Source organism: Schistocerca piceifrons, chromosome 11, assembly GCF_021461385.2.
Source record: "Schistocerca piceifrons isolate TAMUIC-IGC-003096 chromosome 11, iqSchPice1.1, whole genome shotgun sequence".
Taxonomy (NCBI): domain Eukaryota; kingdom Metazoa; phylum Arthropoda; class Insecta; order Orthoptera; family Acrididae; genus Schistocerca; species Schistocerca piceifrons.
The window spans coordinates 118696693-118713619 of NC_060148.1; the positions used below are offsets into that span (position 1 = coordinate 118696693).

The following is a 16927-nucleotide window of genomic DNA, read 5'->3' on the forward strand; positions in this document are numbered from 1 at the left end:
CGCGACCTCATGAAACAAGAGAAACGAGTGTGCTGGGAGCAGTATGTTGCTGCCACTGGAATGTACCCCCCCTTCACAGATTAGTGCGAAGATTCATCACCTCTGTGGACACCAGTACCCTGCCTGCATCGCTGGTATCTCTGTGAATGATGATGTCTACACTGATCTAGATGCTGCTGCCAAACATTTTTTTTTTCATTTTGCTAGAGTCTCTGCACCTGAGAATGATCAGCTTCTACTTTGTGTCCTCAAATACCAGGTAGTGTCTTCACTTACCATTTACAACACATCACCTGGAGCCATATAGTGTTTCATTCGGTGTGAGGGAATTACTCAGTGCACCAGGCCTTTGCCTCTCCCCCCCTCCTCCTCCTCCTCTCCCCCCTCCTCCACTCCCCCTCCTCCTCCTCTCCCACTCCTCCACTCCTCCTCCTCTCCCACTCCTCCACTCCTCCTCCTCCTCTCCCCCTCCTCCTCTCCCCCCGCCCCCCTCCTCCTCTCCCCCCGCCCCCCTCCTCCTCTCCCCCCGCCCCCCTCCTCCTCTCCCCCGCCCCCCTCCTCCTCTCCCCCCGCCCCCCCTCCTCCTCTCCCCCCGCCCCCCTCCTCCTCTCCCCCCGCCCCCCTCCTCCTCTCCCCCCGCCCCCCTCCTCCTCTCCCCCCGCCCCCCTCCTCCTCTCCCCCCGCCCCCCTCCTCCTCTCCCCCCGCCCCCCTCCTCCTCTCCCCCCGCCCCCCTCCTCCTCTCCCCCAGCCCCCCTCCTCATCTCCCCCGCCCCCCTCCTCCTCTCCCCCCGCCCCCCCCTCCTCCTCTCCCCCCCGCCCCCCTCCTCTCCCCCCGCCCCTCCTCCTCCTCTCCCCCCGCCCCTCCTCCTCCTCTCCCCCCGCCCCTCCTCCTCCTCTCCCCCCGCCCCTCCTCCACCTCTCCCCCCGCCCCTCCTCCTCCTCTCCCCCCGCCCCTCCTCCTCCTCTCCCCCCGCCCCTCCTCCTCCTCTCCCCCCGCCCCTCCTCCTCCTCTCCCCCCGCCCCTCCTCCTCCTCTCCCCCCGCCCCTCCTCCTCCTCTCCCCCCGCCCCTCCTCCTCCTCTGCCCCCGCCCCTCCTCCTCCTCTGCCCCCGCCCCTCCTCCTCCTCTCCCCCCGCCCCTCCTCCTCCTCTGCCCCCGCCCCTCCTCCTCCTCTGCCCCCGCCCCTCCTCCTCCTCTGCCCCCCGCCCCTCCTCCTCCTCTGCCCCCCGCCCCTCCTCCTCCTCTGCCCCCCGCCCCTCCTCCTCCTCTCCCCCCGCCCCTCCTCCTCCTCTCCCCCCGCCCCTCCTCCTCCTCTCCCCCCGCCCCCTCCTCCTCCTCCTCCTCTCCCCCCGCCCCACCTCCTCCTCCTCCTCCTCTCCCCCCGCCCCACCTCCTCCTCCTCCTCCTCTCCCCCCGCCCCACCTCCTCCTCCTCTCCCCCCGCCCCACCTCCTCCTCCTCTCCCCCCGCCCCACCTCCTCCTCCTCCTCCTCTCCCCCCGCCCCACCTCCTCCTCCTCCTCCTCTCCCCCCGCCCCACCTCCTCCTCCTCTCCCCCGCCCCACCTCCTCCTCCTCTCCCCCCCGCCCCACCTCCTCCTCCTCTCCCCCCGCCCCTCCTCCTCTCCCCCCGCCCCTCCTCCTCCTCCTCTCCCCCCCGCCCCTCCTCCTCCTCCTCTCCCCCCGCCCCTCCTCCTCCTCCTCTCCCCCCGCCCCTCCTCCTCCTCCTCTCCCCCCGCCCCTCCTCCTCCTCCTCTCCCCCCGCCCCTCCTCCTCCTCTCGCCCCGCCCCTCCTCCTCCTCTCGCCCCGCCCCTCCTCCTCCTCTCCCCCCTCCCTCCTCCTCCTCTCCCCCACCCCTCCTCCTCCTCCTCTCCTCCCCCACCCCCTCCTCCTCCTCCTCTCCTCCCCCGCCCCTCCTCCTCCTCTCCACCCACTGCCCCTCCTCCTTCTCCTCCCTCCCACCGCCCCTCCTCCTCCTCTCCTCCCACCGCCCCTCCTCCTCCTCTCCTCCCACCGCCCCTCCTCCTCCTCTCCCCCCACCGCGCCTCCCCCTCCTCTCCGCTCCCTCCCCCTCCTCGTCGTCCCCTCCCTCCCTGTCCTCGCCATCCCCTCCCTCCCCCTCCTCGCCATCCCCTCCCTCCCCCTCCACGCCATCCCCGCTCTCCCCCCGCCTCGCCATCCCCTCCCTCCCCCACCTCGTCCTCTCCTCCCTCCCCCTCACGTCATCCTTTCTCCCTCTCCCTCCTCCTCGTCATCCTCTCCCCCTCTCCCTCCTCCTCGTCATCCTCTCCCCCTCGCCCCCTCCTCGTCATCCTCTCCCCCTCCCCCCCTCCTCGTCATCCTCTCTCCCTCCCCCCCTCCTCGTCATCCTCTCTCCCTCCCCCTCCTCCTCGTCATCCTCTCTCCCTCCCCCTCCTCCTCTCCCCCTCCTCCTCTCCCCCTCCTCCTCCTCTCCCTCCTCCTCCCCCTCCTCCTCTCCCCCCCTCCTCCTCTCTTCCCCCTCCTCCTCTCTTCCCCCTCCTCCTCTCTTCCCCCTCCTCCTCTCTTCCCCCTCCTCCTCTCTTCCCCCTCCTCCTCTCTTCCCCCTCCTCCTCTCTTCCCCCTCCTCCTCTCTTCCCCCTCCTCCTCTCTTCCCCCTCCTCTCCTCCTCCTCCTCTTCCCCCTCCTCCTCCTCCTCCTCTCTTCCCCTCCTCCTCCTCCTCCTCTCTTCCCCCTCCTCCTCCTCTTTTCCCCCTCCTCCTACTCCTCCTCTTTTCCCCCTCCTCCTCCTCCTCCTCTTTTCCCCCTCCTCCTCCTCCTCCTCTTTTCCCCCTCCTCCTCCTCCTCCTCTTTTCCCCCTCCTCCTCCTCCTCCTCTTTCCCCTCCTCCTCTCTCCCCCTCCTCCTCCTCCTCTCCCCCCGCCCCTCCTCCTCCTCTCCCCCCACTCCTCCTCCTCCTCTCCCCCCCACTCCTCCTCCTCCTCTCCCCCCACCCCTCCTCCTCCTCTCCCCCCACCCCTCCTCCTCCCTCCTCCTACCGCCCCTCCTCCTCCTCTCCTCCTACTCCTCCTCCTCTCCTCCCACCGCCCCTCCTCCTCCTCTCCCCCCACCGCGCCTCCCCCTCCTCTCCGCTCCCTCCCCCTCCTCGTCGTCCCCTCCCTCCCTGTCCTCGCCATCCCCTCCCTCCCCCTCCTCGCCATCCCCTCCCTCCCCCTCCACACCATCCCCGCTCTCCCCCGCCTCGCCATCCCCTCCCTCCCCCACCTCGTCCTCTCCTCCCTCCCCCTCCACGTCATCCTTTCTCCCTCTCCCTCCTCCTCGTCATCCTCTCCCCCTCTCCCTCCTCCTCGTCATCCTCTCCCCCTCGCCCCCTCCTCGTCATCCTCTCCCCCTCGCCCCCTCCTCGTCATCCTCTCCCCCTCCCCCCCTCCTCGTCATCCTCTCTCCCTCCCCCCCTCCTCGTCATCCTCTCCCCCTCCCCCCTCCTCGTCATCCTCTCTCTCTCCCCCTCCTCCTCGTCATCCTCTCTCCCTCCCCCTCCTCCTCTCCCCCCTCCTCCTCTCCCCCCTCCTCCTCCTCTCCCCCCCTCCTCCTCTCCCCCCTCCTCCTCTCCCCCCTCCTCCTCTCTTCCCCTCCTCCTCTCTTCCCCCTCCTCCTCTCTTCCCCCTCCTCCTCTCTCCCCCCTCTCTTCCCCCTCCTCCTCTCTTCCCCCTCCTCCTCTCTTCCCCCTCCTCCTCTCTTCCCCCTCCTCCTCTCTTCCCCCTCCTCCTCTCTTCCCCCTCCTCCCCTCCCCCTCCTCCTCCTCTCTTCCCCCTCCTCCTCCTCCTCCTCTCTTCCCCCTCCTCCTCCTCCTCCTCTCTTCCCCCTCCTCCTACTCCTCCTCTCTCCCCCTCCTCCTCCTCCTCCTCCTCTCTTCCCCCTCCTCCTCCTCCTCCTCCTCTCTTCCCCCTCCTCCTCCTCCTCCTCCTCTCTTCCCCCTCCTCCTCCTCCTCTTTTCCCCCTCCTCCTCCTCCTCCTCTTTTCCCCCTCCTCCTCCTCCTCCTCTTTTCCCCCTCCTCCTCCTCCTCCTCTTTTCCCCCTCCTCCTCCTCCTCCTCTTTTCCCCCTCCTCCTCCTCCTCCTCTTTTCCCCCTAATCCTCCTCCTCCTCCTCTTTTCCCCCTAATCCTCCTCCTCCTCCTCTTTTCCCCCTAATCCTCCTCCTCCTCTTTTCCCCCTCCTCCTCTCTTCCCCCTCCTCCTCTCTTCCCCCTCCTCCTCTCTTCCCCCTCCTCCTCTCTTCCCCCTCCTCCTCTCTTCCCCCTCCTCCTCTCTTCCCCCTCCTCCTCTCTTCCCCCTCCTCCTCTTTTCCCCCTCCTCCTCCTCCTCCTCCTCTTTTCCCCCTCCTCCTCCTCCTCCTCCTCTTTTCCCCCTCCTCCTCCTCCTCCTCCTCTTTTCCCCCTCCTCCTCTTTTCCCCCTCCTCCTCTTTTCCCCCTCCTCCTCTTTTCCCCCTCCTCCTCCTCCTCCTCCTCTTTTCCCCCTCCTCCTCCTCCTCCTCCTCCTCCTCTTTTCCCCCTCCTCCTCCTCTTTTCCTCCTCCTCCTCCTCTTTTCCCCCTCCTCCTCCTCTTTTCCCCCCTCCTCCTCCTCCTCCTCCTCCTCTTTTCCCCCTCCTCCTCCTCTTTTCCCCCCTCCTCCTCCTCCTCCTCTTTTCCCCCTCCTCCTCCTCCTCCTCTTTTCCCCCCCCTCCTCCTCCTCCTCATCCTCCTCTTTTCCCCCTCCTCCTCCTCTTCCTCTCTTCCCCCTCCTCCTCCTCTTCTCCTCTCTTCCCCCTCCTCCTCCTCATCCTCTCTTCCCCCTCCTCCTCCTCATCCTCTCTTCCCCCTCCTCCTCCTCATCCTCTCTTCCCCCTCCTCCTCCTCATCCTCTCTTCCCCCTCCTCCTCGCCCCCTCCTCCTCCCCTCCCCCTCCTCCTCCTCTCCCCCTCCTCCTCCTCTCCCCCCTCCTCCTCCTCTCCCCCTTCTCCTCCCCCCACCTCCTCCCCTCTCCTCCTCCTCTCCCCCTCCTCCTCCCCCACCTCCTCCCCCTCTCCTCCCCTCTCCTCCTCTTCCCCCTCCTCCTCTTCCCCCCTCCTCTTCCCCCCTCCTCTTCCCCCCGCCTCCTCCCCCCGCTTCCTCCCCCCCTCCTCCTCCCCTCCTCCTCCTCCTGTCTCCCTCCTCATCCTCCTCCTCCTCCCCCCTCCTCATCCTCCTCCTCCTCCCTCCTCCTCCTCTGCCGCTCCTCCTCCTCCCTTCCCCCCTCCTCCTCCTCTGCCGCTCCTCCTCCTCCCTTCCCCCCTCCTCCTCCCTTCCCCCCTCCTCCTCCCTTCCCCCCTCCTCCTCCCTTCCCCCCTCCTCCTCCCTTCCCCCCTCCTCCTCCCTTCCCCTCTCCTCCTCTTCTCCCCTCCTCCTCCCTTCCCCCCTCCTCCTCTCTCCCCCCTCCTCCTCCTCTCTCCCCCCCTCCTCCTCCTCTTTCCACCCTCCCCCTCCTCCGCCTCTCTCCCCCTCCCCCTCCTCCTCTCTCCACCCCTCCCCCTCCTCCTCCTCCTCTCTCCACCCTCCCCCTCCTCCTCCTCCTCTCTCCACCCTCCCCCTCCTCCTCCTCTCCCCCTACCCCTCCTCTCCCCCTACCCCTCCTCTCCCCCTACCCCTCCTCCTCCTCTCCCCCTCCTCCTCTCCCCCTACCCCTCCTCCTCCTCTCCCCCTCCTCCTCTCCCCCTCCTCCTCCTCTCCCCCTCCTCCTCCTCTCCCCCTCCTCCTCCTCTCCCCCTCCTCCTCCTCTCCCCCTCCTCCTCCTCTCCCCCTCCTCCTCCTCTCCCCCTCCTCCTCCTCTCCCCCTCCTCCTCCTCTCCCCTCCTCCTCCTCTCCCCCTCCTCCTCCTCTCCCCCTCCTCCTCCTCTCCCCCTCCTCCTCCTCTCCCCCTCCTCCTCCTCTCCCCGCTCCTCCTCTCCCCCTCCTCCTCTCCCCGCTCCTCCTCTCCCCGCTCCTCCTCCCCCCTCCTCCTCCCCCCTCCTCCTCCCCCTTCTCCTCCTCCCCCTTCTCCTCCTCCCCCTTCTCCTCCCCCCTCCTCCTCCCCCTTCTTCTCCCCCCTCCTCCTCCCCCCTCCTCCTCTTCCCCTCCTCTTCCCCCTCCTCCTCTTCCCCCTCCTCCTCTTCCCCCTCCTCCTCTTCCCCCTCCTCCTCTTCCCCCTCCTCCTCTTCCCCCCCGCCTCCTCCTCTTCCCCCCCGCCTCCTCCTCTTCCCCCCCCCGCCTCCTCCTCTTCCCCCCCGCCTCCTCCTCTTCCCCCTCCTCCTCCTCCCCCCGCTCCTCCTCCCCCGCCTCCTCCCCCCGCCTCCTCCCCCCGCCTCCTCCCCCCGCCTCCTCCCCCCGCCTCCTCCCCCCGCCTCCTCCCCCCGCCTCCTCCCCCCGCCTCCTCCCCCCGCCTCCTCCCCCCGCCTCCTCCACCCGCCTCCTCCCCCCTCCTCCTCGTCCTCTCTCCCTCCTCCTCCTCTCCCCCCCCTCCTCCTCCTCTCCCCCCTCCTCCTCCTCCTCCTCCTCCTCCTCCTCCTCCTCTGCCGCTCCTCCTCCTCTCTTCCCCCCTCCTCCTCCTCCTCCTCCTCCTCTCTCCCCCCCTCCTCCTCCTCCTCCTCCTCTCTCCCCCCTCCTCCTCCTCCTCCTCCTCCTCTCTCCCCCTCCTCCTCCTCCTCTTTCCACCCTCCCCCTCCTCCTCCTCTCTCCACCCTCCCCCTCCTCCTCCTCTCTCCACCCTCCCCCTCCTCCTCCTCCTCTCTCTACCCTCCCCCTCCTCCTCCTCCTCTCTCTACCCTCCCCCTCCTCCTCCTCCTCTCTCTACCCTCCCCCTCCTCCTCCTCCTCTCTCCACCCTCCCCCTCCTCCTCCTCCTCTCTCCACCGTCCCCCTCCTCCTCCTCTCTCCCCCTACCCCTCCTCCTCCTCTCCCCCCTCTTCCTCCCCTCCCCCCTCCTCTCCCCCCTCTTCCTCCTCTCCCCCCTCTTCCTCCTCTCCCCCCCTCTTCCTCCCCTCCCCCCTCCTCTCCCCCTCCCTCCTCCTCCTCTCCCCCTCCTCCTCTCCCCCTCCTCTCCAGACCTGCCTCATTCCCACTATCCTTTCCTTGCGTACTCCTTTAATCTTCCCTACCTTCATCAGCTCAGTTAACTTTTAGCAGTAATAAAGCATCAATAACCAGTTTGGCAATGGCCATGGGAGTGTACATTTGAGTCGTCGTGTGTGGAAATGTGTGTACTTTAGTCCAAAGAAGAGCTAGTGTTAACACTGTTTTCTGTCACAGGGTTCTTTGCCCAAAGCATTGGTCTGCTGTAGATGATTGGTTGCCTTTCCCTTATTCTAAGTGTTGTTCCATCCAGGAATTTGCATTATTGTTATACAAATGAAGAATAATAATTAGTTATTCACCATTTTTCGCAACTCTTATGAGCAGTTTGATATAAATCTGTAATATCTGGATTCCAGGTGCTGTTCAAATCAAGTGCTGATGAGACAGACGAAGTGACAACGGATGATACCCACCACCATAGAAGGCTGTTGAATGATCCCAGGTCCGCCACTGTTGGCATATCAAGAACCCCTATTTTGGTAAGTGAAATGAAAGTTGAATATTTATGACACAGCTGTTACTTGACTTAAACTTAAACAATCACAATGTGAATTGGCAGAATTTTTGTGTTTGGAATAAGAAAAAATAAACAACATTCCATAATTCCCTTCCTTGTAGAAGATTGCAATGGTACACGCTACGTGTGGACCATCTTGCTGTCTCGGCGTGTCTGAAGGAACTGCTTTAAAAACCAGCTGCAGAAATCATATAGGAGATAATAGTGCTAATTTCTTTGTGCTGTGTCTGTTCTTGGAATTCAATCTTATTACTCTTAGTATGAGGAGCCCTTGTTAGTGATGGAAGGTCCAAATTGTGGCGGACAATTTGTATAGTGGAGGAGGGGGAGCAGATGCATAGCTTGTGAAAATATTTCCCTTATGTAACTATGTATGAATAAAGGGTCAGTCCAATTCAAGCCAGCTGAAGGTTTGGACCTCATAATGTCAGATGTTTATTATTTTAGGTATCCACCAAATAAGAAAAATATCAAATTTCATTTTCTTATGATACACATCATTTTTTTCTCCAAATTTGAGAAAATGAAGACTGCTAATTTCTCTGAGACTGGCATTAAAGAATAATATCCTTAATTTAGAAACTATTGATGCTAGGAACCTAGAATTTGTCATTGTAGGTGCCTTGCTGTAAGCTTTATTTTGGAGTTTAACATTATAATGCTTGATTTTACTACTTTGGTAAATCTTAAAAACACACATTCTGTTTTTTGTCAAAAGGAAAAAAAGAAAGTTTTTCCTGTGTGAGTTCATAAACAATGCTTTGAATTTAAAGATGGAGAAGAAATGGTCTCTACATGCACAGCCAAGAACATTGTAATACATGAAGACTAATAGAAATGAACTGTGAAACCAGTACTTTCATTCAAAAACAAATGTGAGGTATTAGAATCACTTTACTTTGATCAGAATAACAAAGTAACTGGTAGCTGGTTGTTTACAGGAATGCTAGCTTAGCAAAAACCAGTCAGACCCCAAGTTTGCTCACATTTGCTGTTGCATACGCAGTTCTCATATTACTCTATTAGAGAAGGAAAGTTGATCCTGGATTTTCCTTTGTTTGATCTCGTATTACTCTGCTACGTTAGCTTTCTGTTACCTGTCAGTTGTAGACAATTCAGATTTTTGACATAATTGTTGTGATTTGCCCTTATGTGCTTTTCTGTGTGTGTTGGGTTTGTTTTACAGAATGTGTTAAACTAACTCTGAAACTGTTTGGGAAATTGATAAGATTTTCAGGATTGTACAAAGCAAACTCTACCTGCACGTTAACATGTGAATGTACTCACTACACAACTATGCAGCTGCTGTCAACAGAACTATATTGTGCTTGTGCCTAATGGTGAAGTGATGGTAACCCCCCCCCTCCTCCTGCCCCCCCCCCCAATTCCATGCTAACTGTCAATCAATATGTTGTTCTGGTCCAGGTATCAAAACTGAATTACGTATTTATTAGTCCTACCTTATAAACACAAGGTATATAAACAATAGAAGTTACCTATAATACAAGTGACAGCATGGGAATGACTTCCATGAGCATATATGCATTTTTTTTAGTACAGTGTTAAGCAATCTTTCCCTGATACTGATGTAAAAATAAATAAAATATGAAAACTGCACAAAGCAATAAAGTCACTTCAACAATGTTAGTTGAAGCCTCACTTGTATGATACCTTCATTAGCACTTAAAAAAAGGCATAAAGAAAACTGTTGATCACGGTATCTCATTCAAGGCAATGTACACCCTCATCCAGGGGGCATGCTATGAGTGATGTAACACTGTATTACCATGGTATCTTGCAGGTGGAAAGCCCATTGGAGCTCAACAGTGACAATGCTGAGGCCCCTGTGGAAGATTCTGCTGGTGTGGATGATAGACAAGAGTTTCCAAAGCCTGCCATCACAGATACTCCTGTCCTGGTAAGAATATGTAGGCCTCACATGTAACAAATGGATCTTCAGTTTTCAAGTTTGTTATTTTGGTGTTATCAAATTGGCATTATAGAATGTATTTATAAACAGGTATTTACTAACAAATGTCTAAGTAATTCAATGAAATGGAAGCATTTCATGTGGCTTAATGAGAGTTTCTCAGAGCCCAAGTAAATACAGGGACTGAACAGTTCTGCACAATATAAGGGTTGCCTTTCATGGTTTTGCAAATGACTCCTAGGTGGAGTCATTTCAGGTGTGACATTATTACTTTTTTAAAATGTATTATTTGTAATTGTTAAAACAGTGGTAGCTGAAAAACTGGCAGTGTAGTTTTAAAGAAAGTGTGCTGAAGGTTTTCATCATATATTTTCTTAAGGGGTTCTTTTTTTTTTCAAAGGCGTAACTCGACAAGAATGGCTCGAATTGCTTCTTTCAGCTTTTGACAATCAGTCAGTTTCAGAAAATACTGTTCACAGTTGGTTTGAGGAATATTGTATAACATTGTATAACACCATAAAAGAAGTTAATGCTGCATTCAGACTAAAAATGCATGGACCAGCATTTTCACCACCTCAATAAACAGTTAATCTCTCTAAACCAGTGCTTCTACATGATAATGAAAAAATGTTTCAGAATTGCTTTTAACACATGAAAAAGAGTATAAATTTCAAAGGTGAATATTTTGAAACAACAAAACTGTACCAAAAATGTTTTACCTTCATTGTTTTTGTAAAATTTGAAAGGCTGCCCTTGAATGCCTATGTTCCTCCAATTCATTCATGTGCAGCACTTTCACTAAAAGACTGCTAGGGTTACATCTCTATTGTCCCATTTTTATTTGCTAGGCTCTTGAGTGGTGTGCTGAGTATCGTTCAGAGTTAGCTGTATGACTTTGGGCATATAGCTACATTCTTATGGTGCTGTGTTGTTAAAAATTTGAAAGCCAGACTCAGTTCTTGTAAGCTCTGGAGAAGTAGTATTGCATAATGCAGGCAAACATTCGTTAGGAGTTAAACTGTCAGTACCAGTAATGGTTGTCATAGCTGCATTCTGTTGTAAACTAATCATTTTTTGTATGCATGCAGGTTCTGTGCCACAGTATTCAGCATCTGAATATGTAAGAGTAATTGCAGCCTTCTGTGTCATAACTGCATTTGCTGCCCAATTGATTTCTCATGTTTTGTTCAATAGATTTCCTCCTAATTTAAACTTGTTTGTCGTGTTCTCAGATAGAAGATAACACCTAGACAATGAGCAAAGTAGTCTTATGAAACTTTGATCCTATCAAGTAGCAAATATAACTTTGTGTATAACTCATTTATTATGGAGGTGGAAAAGCAGAGAAGTGTTTTACTTAGACTTGACTGGAGTCTCCATTTTTCTCATTCATTGTAGTAAGGTCACTTGATAATGTATTCTCACATTGCACAATATATTTGTTCTGGTGTGTTAATCGGTTACCTGCATACTGGATTTGTTTAGAGTCAGTAATTGGTATGTCTCAAATATACTAATTCTACAGAATTCAAGCCAGGTTTGGTCCTTGAGGCAAAATATCCTTCAGGCTCTTGTCCCATGTGCTAGTTCTTCTACACAGAAAAGTGAAAAACATCAGTCAGTGCATGTTTTTGAGTAAAATTACTAGGTTATGACATAAATGAACTTGAGAATCAGGCTTTCTCTTTATGCTTTATTGTAAACAGCAGTGACATACCCTAAACCTACAGCCAATTTCATGCACTTCTCAGGTCCACATTCCACCTATATTGCATTAGCACCTAATTACAGCAACTCCAAATATTTTTATGGACCAGCCTGCTCAACAGATTATTTTATAAATGGGCGGCATCTTGGATGCCTCTTCCATAATTTGTGTCATCACGAGTAGAGAGGTGGGGGGGGGGGGGTGATGGGGAGGGGTTCAATAGTTAGCATTCCTAATTCTTTCTTTGCTTGGTTTCAAAACTGTGGTTTCTGTTGCTGTCTCAGACATACTAAGTAGTTTTCTAGTTTGCCAGACTTCTTTGCGGAATTGTGGGTGCCAGTGTCTTGTCGAGGGTCACCATTGTTGTAATTATACTAATACCTATAAAGTTGAATAGTACTAAAACAAAAATACTGTTGCAAATGACATGTCATTCTGTTAGAAGCCTTGCACTTTCATGATACAAGTTCCAACCTGCATCCTCATTTATTACATGTATTTCAATCTGTCTTCCTCCATAGTTTCTACCATCTACTGTTCCCTCTTGTACCTTGAAAGCTACTCCCTGATGTCTTAACAAATGTCCTACCATTCGGTCCCTTCTTCTTATCACTGTTTTCCATATATTCTTTTCACTTGGTGATTCTGCTGAGAACCTCATTGTTCTTTACCTTATCAGTTCACCTAATTTTCAACAATCACCTGTAGCAGCACTTCTCAAATCCTTCGCTTCTCTTCCGTTCCGGTTTTCCCACAGTCCATTTTTCACTAGCATACAATGCTGTGCTGCAAATTCACATTATCACAAATTTCTTGCTCAAATTAAGGCATATTTGAAATTAGTACACCTTTTTTGGCCAGGAGTGCCATTTTTGCCAGTGTTAGTCGGCTTTTTGTGTTCTCCTTGCTCCATCCATCGTGGGCTTTTTTCTGCCTAGATAGAAGAATTCCTCTACTTCTTGATCTCTTATTGTGATGTTAAGTTTCTCGCCTTTCTAATTTGTACTACTACTCATTACTTTAGTCTTTCTTCGATTTACTCCTAATCCGTACACATCAAACTGCTCATTCCATTCAACAGACGTGTAATTCTTCACTTTCTTCCACAGCTTTTGGTCTAATGGTTAGCATTGCTGGCTCTGGATTGTGGGCCTTGAATTTTAATTCCACACCTGAACCTTTCTTTAATTTCCATCATTGCTTCTTTGGTGTACAGATTGAACAGTAGAGGCAAAGACAGGATCCCTGTCTTACACCCTTTTTATTACGAACTCTTCGTTCTTGACATCTTAAGACAGTCTAAATGTACAGTTCTGATGCTGCCACATCTTGAGTTACGGTTTTACAGGGTACTGAGGAACAAGAGTTAATGAGTTAATGCTAAAGGAAATTCAGCTGACTGGCCGAAGCAAGAGGGAGTATTTTGCTTACCTGAACTTACATCCCTTCAAAATTTAAATACCCGTAACGAATTAAAAGGACAGCAGGTGACTTGGGCGAATGACAACTCCAGAAGTAAAATGTTACTTGTAAGTTTTATTTCACAGCTGTTTTGATTTTCTCTGTTTTCCTGAAGTAAGGGTTTGGCTCATCTGTGTGCAGTTGATGACATTAAGATTTTCATTTTTATCATCATCTTATGTGGAATGACATACTGCTTGTTAATGGCAGAAATAAGTTGAAAACTTCATTATAACACACTGACTACATCCTTGCACTTAAGTGCACATTATGTCAGCAATTCCCTGGAAATTAATCTTTCTCTGGAAAAGTTTTCAGAGAACAAACTGCCATCACATGAAAGTGTTGAATGGAGACCTATACTCAGTGAACATTTCATATGATGATGAAAGTTTTTAGTAAATGCACCTATATTTGTTAAGAGGTAGTACTGTAGCTCTCATTATTTTCTCTTATGACAAAAACATATGCATAAAGATTGTATTCATGTATGCATAAAGATGTAGATTAAAAATAAAGAAAATGTACAAAGGTGCAAAATTAAGGGGATGGGACCTGGATAGATAGAATGAATCTGAATTTGTTGAGTTTGAGGATGCATTAGATAAGGACTGACTAGAACAGGGGAAAGGAATGCAGTACATAATGAATGGGTGCCTTCTAGAGATGAAATAGTGATGGCAGCAGAGGATCAAATAACAAGAAAGATAAGGCCTAGTAGAAATCCTAGGATAACGCAGGAATGTGGGAACATATGAGGCAATATTGATCCTAAGACTTGTCTTAGGAGATAGATTAAGAGAAGGAAAACGTACATTTATAGCATTTGTGGCCTTCAAGAAAGCTTTCGACAATATTGAGTGGAATACTCTTTGAAATTCTGGAGGTAGTAGGAGTAAAATATAGGGAGTGAAAGGCTATTTACACCTTCTACGGATATATCACGTGGCAGTTACGAGAGTTGAGGGGGTAAGAAAGTGAAGCAGTGGTTGAGAAGCGGGTGAGACAGGGGTGAAGCCTATCGCCAATGTTATTCGGTTGTACATTTAGCCAACAATAAGGAAGTGAAATGAAAATTTGAAGTAGGAATTGTTAAGATTATTTACACACACACACACACACACACACACACACACACACACACACACACACACACACACACACACACGAGAGAGAGAGAGAGAGAGAGAGAGAGAGAGAGAGAGAGAGAGAGAGAGAGAGAGAGAGAGTTGTTTCAGTTTTGTGACGAAGGCAAGCATCCTCGGTCCTGCTGTCCAAAGATTCAATTGTACACATATGACAAAGATATGAAAAACGTGTGTTAAACAGATATTACAACACATTTTATTTTTCTTTTAATATTGACACATCCTCAAAAGAAAAATAAAAGGTGACTACTGAATTTCACATGGATTTAATCTTCTGCACTCCAATTCTTTCATGCAGCATCTTGAGTCAAACCCTTTCCTGTGGCTTGGTTAGCAGATCGGTTAACTGGTTGGTCCCATCAATGTGTTCTAATTCAAGATCACCATTAAAGAATGTTTCCCTGATGCAGAAGTGATGTAATTCTATGTGCTTTGATTTTCTATGGTGTGTTGGGTTTTTGCGCAGTTTTACAGTACTTGCAGTGTCAAACACACACATTGTGGAGGTTTCACCTGTTTGGAAGTTCCAATCAATTCATACAACCTTTTTAACAAGATCAGCTCCTTTGCTCCTGCACTGCCTGATATTATTTCAGCTTCCATGGCAGATGTTGCCACTGTCTTTTTTAATTGCCTGTTCCATTACTGATAGTTGCGACAACACCTCTCATTGAGTGTCTTGTGTCCTTATCACCAGCATAATGAGCATCACTGTATGGTCACTCAACTAATATCTGAGTATTATTCTCTTTCAGGGACTTTAATTCTTCATGAATGGTCTCCAGCCGCTGATTTTTATTGCTAGACTGCAAAGCTTTGGCATACGCACTTGGACCTTGTCGCTGATGAAGTGGGTTCCAGCCATGTTCTGGTCATCCATGCTGGCTGCTTCTTGTCACATTTGCTTCTTCGCTTCTAACTCAAAACTTTGCGTCCTCCAGAAATTAATACCATATCCAAAGTTTCTTCCTCCTTATTACTCCTCTGGAACTTGACGTTGTCTCCAAGTCTTCTTCCGCAGCATACGCTTTCTGTTCTCTCATCATGGCTGACAGCTTCTGAGTCCTTATTCTCATTAGAAGTCTAATTAGGCTCTGTTGAACAGTGTCTTCACCAGCAACTTCAAATTCAGCAGCACTTGTATGCAGATTGCATACAACTTCAGACTTGAATTTTACATTGTGACTTGGTACAACTTTTCTTTGAGATAGAATCCAGACCCTAAAACCATCTGTCATTTACATACCCTGCCAGATGTCCAAGCACAACTTTGTCATCAAAATTTGAATAAAAATTCTTATTCACATGCACATAACTTTCTGTTCTAAAGAATCTCAGATGATCCAGGTTGCCTATTGGTTGCTCGTACCACAGTTCATATGAAAGTTTGTTTTCAGTAGAGGACTTCACAAAAGTTTTTCAGTAGAGGACTTCACAGTGCAATTTAAGAAGATATGCAGCAGTATTGCGTGCTTCTGCCCACAGTTCCTTTGGCAATAGTGTGGTTTTCTCTTTCTGCAACAGTATTTTGCTGTGGTGTGTAAGGTGGAGTGATGCACTGCTCTATGCCTCTGCTTGCCAGCAATTGACACTTTCTTCTTATCGAGCTCTCTTCCTCCATCACACCTGAACTGTTTGACAGCATGACCATTTGTCTTGGATTCATTCAAGAATGTTCCAGGACTGTGCTGACTGCACTTTTGTGCTTAAGAAAGAAAATTTTACAGAACTTGCTAAAATCATCTTTCAAACATGTGTAATGTGAGCTTTTTTGAGAGAGACTTTAGACATAGGTCCATTTATGTCAACATGGATTTGTTTACCTGTAACCATTGGTCAGTTCATTCTAATCCTCTATGGGAGTTTATGCATTTTTCCAATTGCACATCCATCACAGAATTCTTCGTTGCACCCATCCACATTGATGTTCATCTGCTTAAAGATACATATTGTTTGTGCTGATGTCCAAATCTCTCTCGGTAAACTTGCAGCATATCTGACGATGTCACCAAACTCACTTGAGCTGGCTGTACTGGTTTAACGACACGTACGTCAAGAACGCAGAGACCGTGGCTGACATGACCAGTCATCATTGTTTGCCCAGTCACTTTGTCTTCAATTTCAACACTTCTGTCATCAAGTCTAATGCAGAAACCTCTTCACACAGCTGCTTTGACAGAGAACAAGTCAGCCCTTCCTTCAGGAACATAAAGTACCTCTTCTAGTTCACCAGTTTTTTGGCATTATTCAACTGAATTTGAATTTTCACAGTTTCCTGTCCCTGAGCCAACATGCTTGCACCTCTTTTCCCAATAGAAATCGTTTCAGTGATGGCAAATTTCGTATGTGAAATGAAATATTATTTATTTCCAGTGATGTGATTTGTGGCATCACTGTCACAGTATCAACTGTTGATTCCAACACAGCTTTTGGCTGAAGCACTAAAAACATGTGACAAAAAATGCAACGCTTGTTTCCAGGTTCTTTTCAGAATGATTGATGCGAATATTATCTGTCTTTTTCGTTGGACACTCTGCTTCCCAGTGGCATACCTGGCCACATTTGTGACAAGGAAATCTTTGTTTTGCACGTTCGATATCCTTTTTCTATTTTTTGCTACCTATATTGTCACTTGTTTTGCTAAATTATCTTTTCAGGGCAACTGGGTGTAACAAACACAGCTAGCTAGCTCAACCATACTTTGATCATGCAATTCAATTGCAAATTTTTCAGTCAAAAGGGTCACACTTTGTTTTTCAGATGGACTCGTGTCCCACAGATTCTTGAAATTGTCATATTCTTTGACTAGAGTGGAGAGAATTGGGCCATTTAAAATTCTTTTTCATTGTGCTTCTGCAATTTATCATTCAAATCCATGAAAAGCTCTGCAGTTTCGCAATATGTGTGTTAATGTTCTCTTTGGCGTCACTTTGAACACGAAAAAATGCTTCTGTCAACATGTTCAGACGTTGTGTATTACTTTGTTGGAATTATTCATGTAACTTATTGCAAATTTGTTCCGTGGGTTCATGTAAATGTTGCTTTCGCATCGTCTTTCAACC

General features: G+C 51.0%; 1 protein-coding gene across 2 annotated transcripts in view; it reads left to right on the forward strand.

Annotated features, from left to right (window-relative positions):
• The window catches only part of LOC124720076, a 44666-nt gene that overhangs the window by 9167 nt on the left and 18572 nt on the right, over positions 1-16927 (forward strand). For both annotated transcript variants that reach the window (XM_047245344.1, XM_047245343.1), the window contains 2 exons: positions 7458-7580; positions 9420-9536. In XM_047245344.1, the coding sequence (XP_047101300.1) occupies positions 7458-7580; positions 9420-9536 (240 nt within the window). The remainder of the gene's footprint in view (positions 1-7457; positions 7581-9419; positions 9537-16927) is intronic.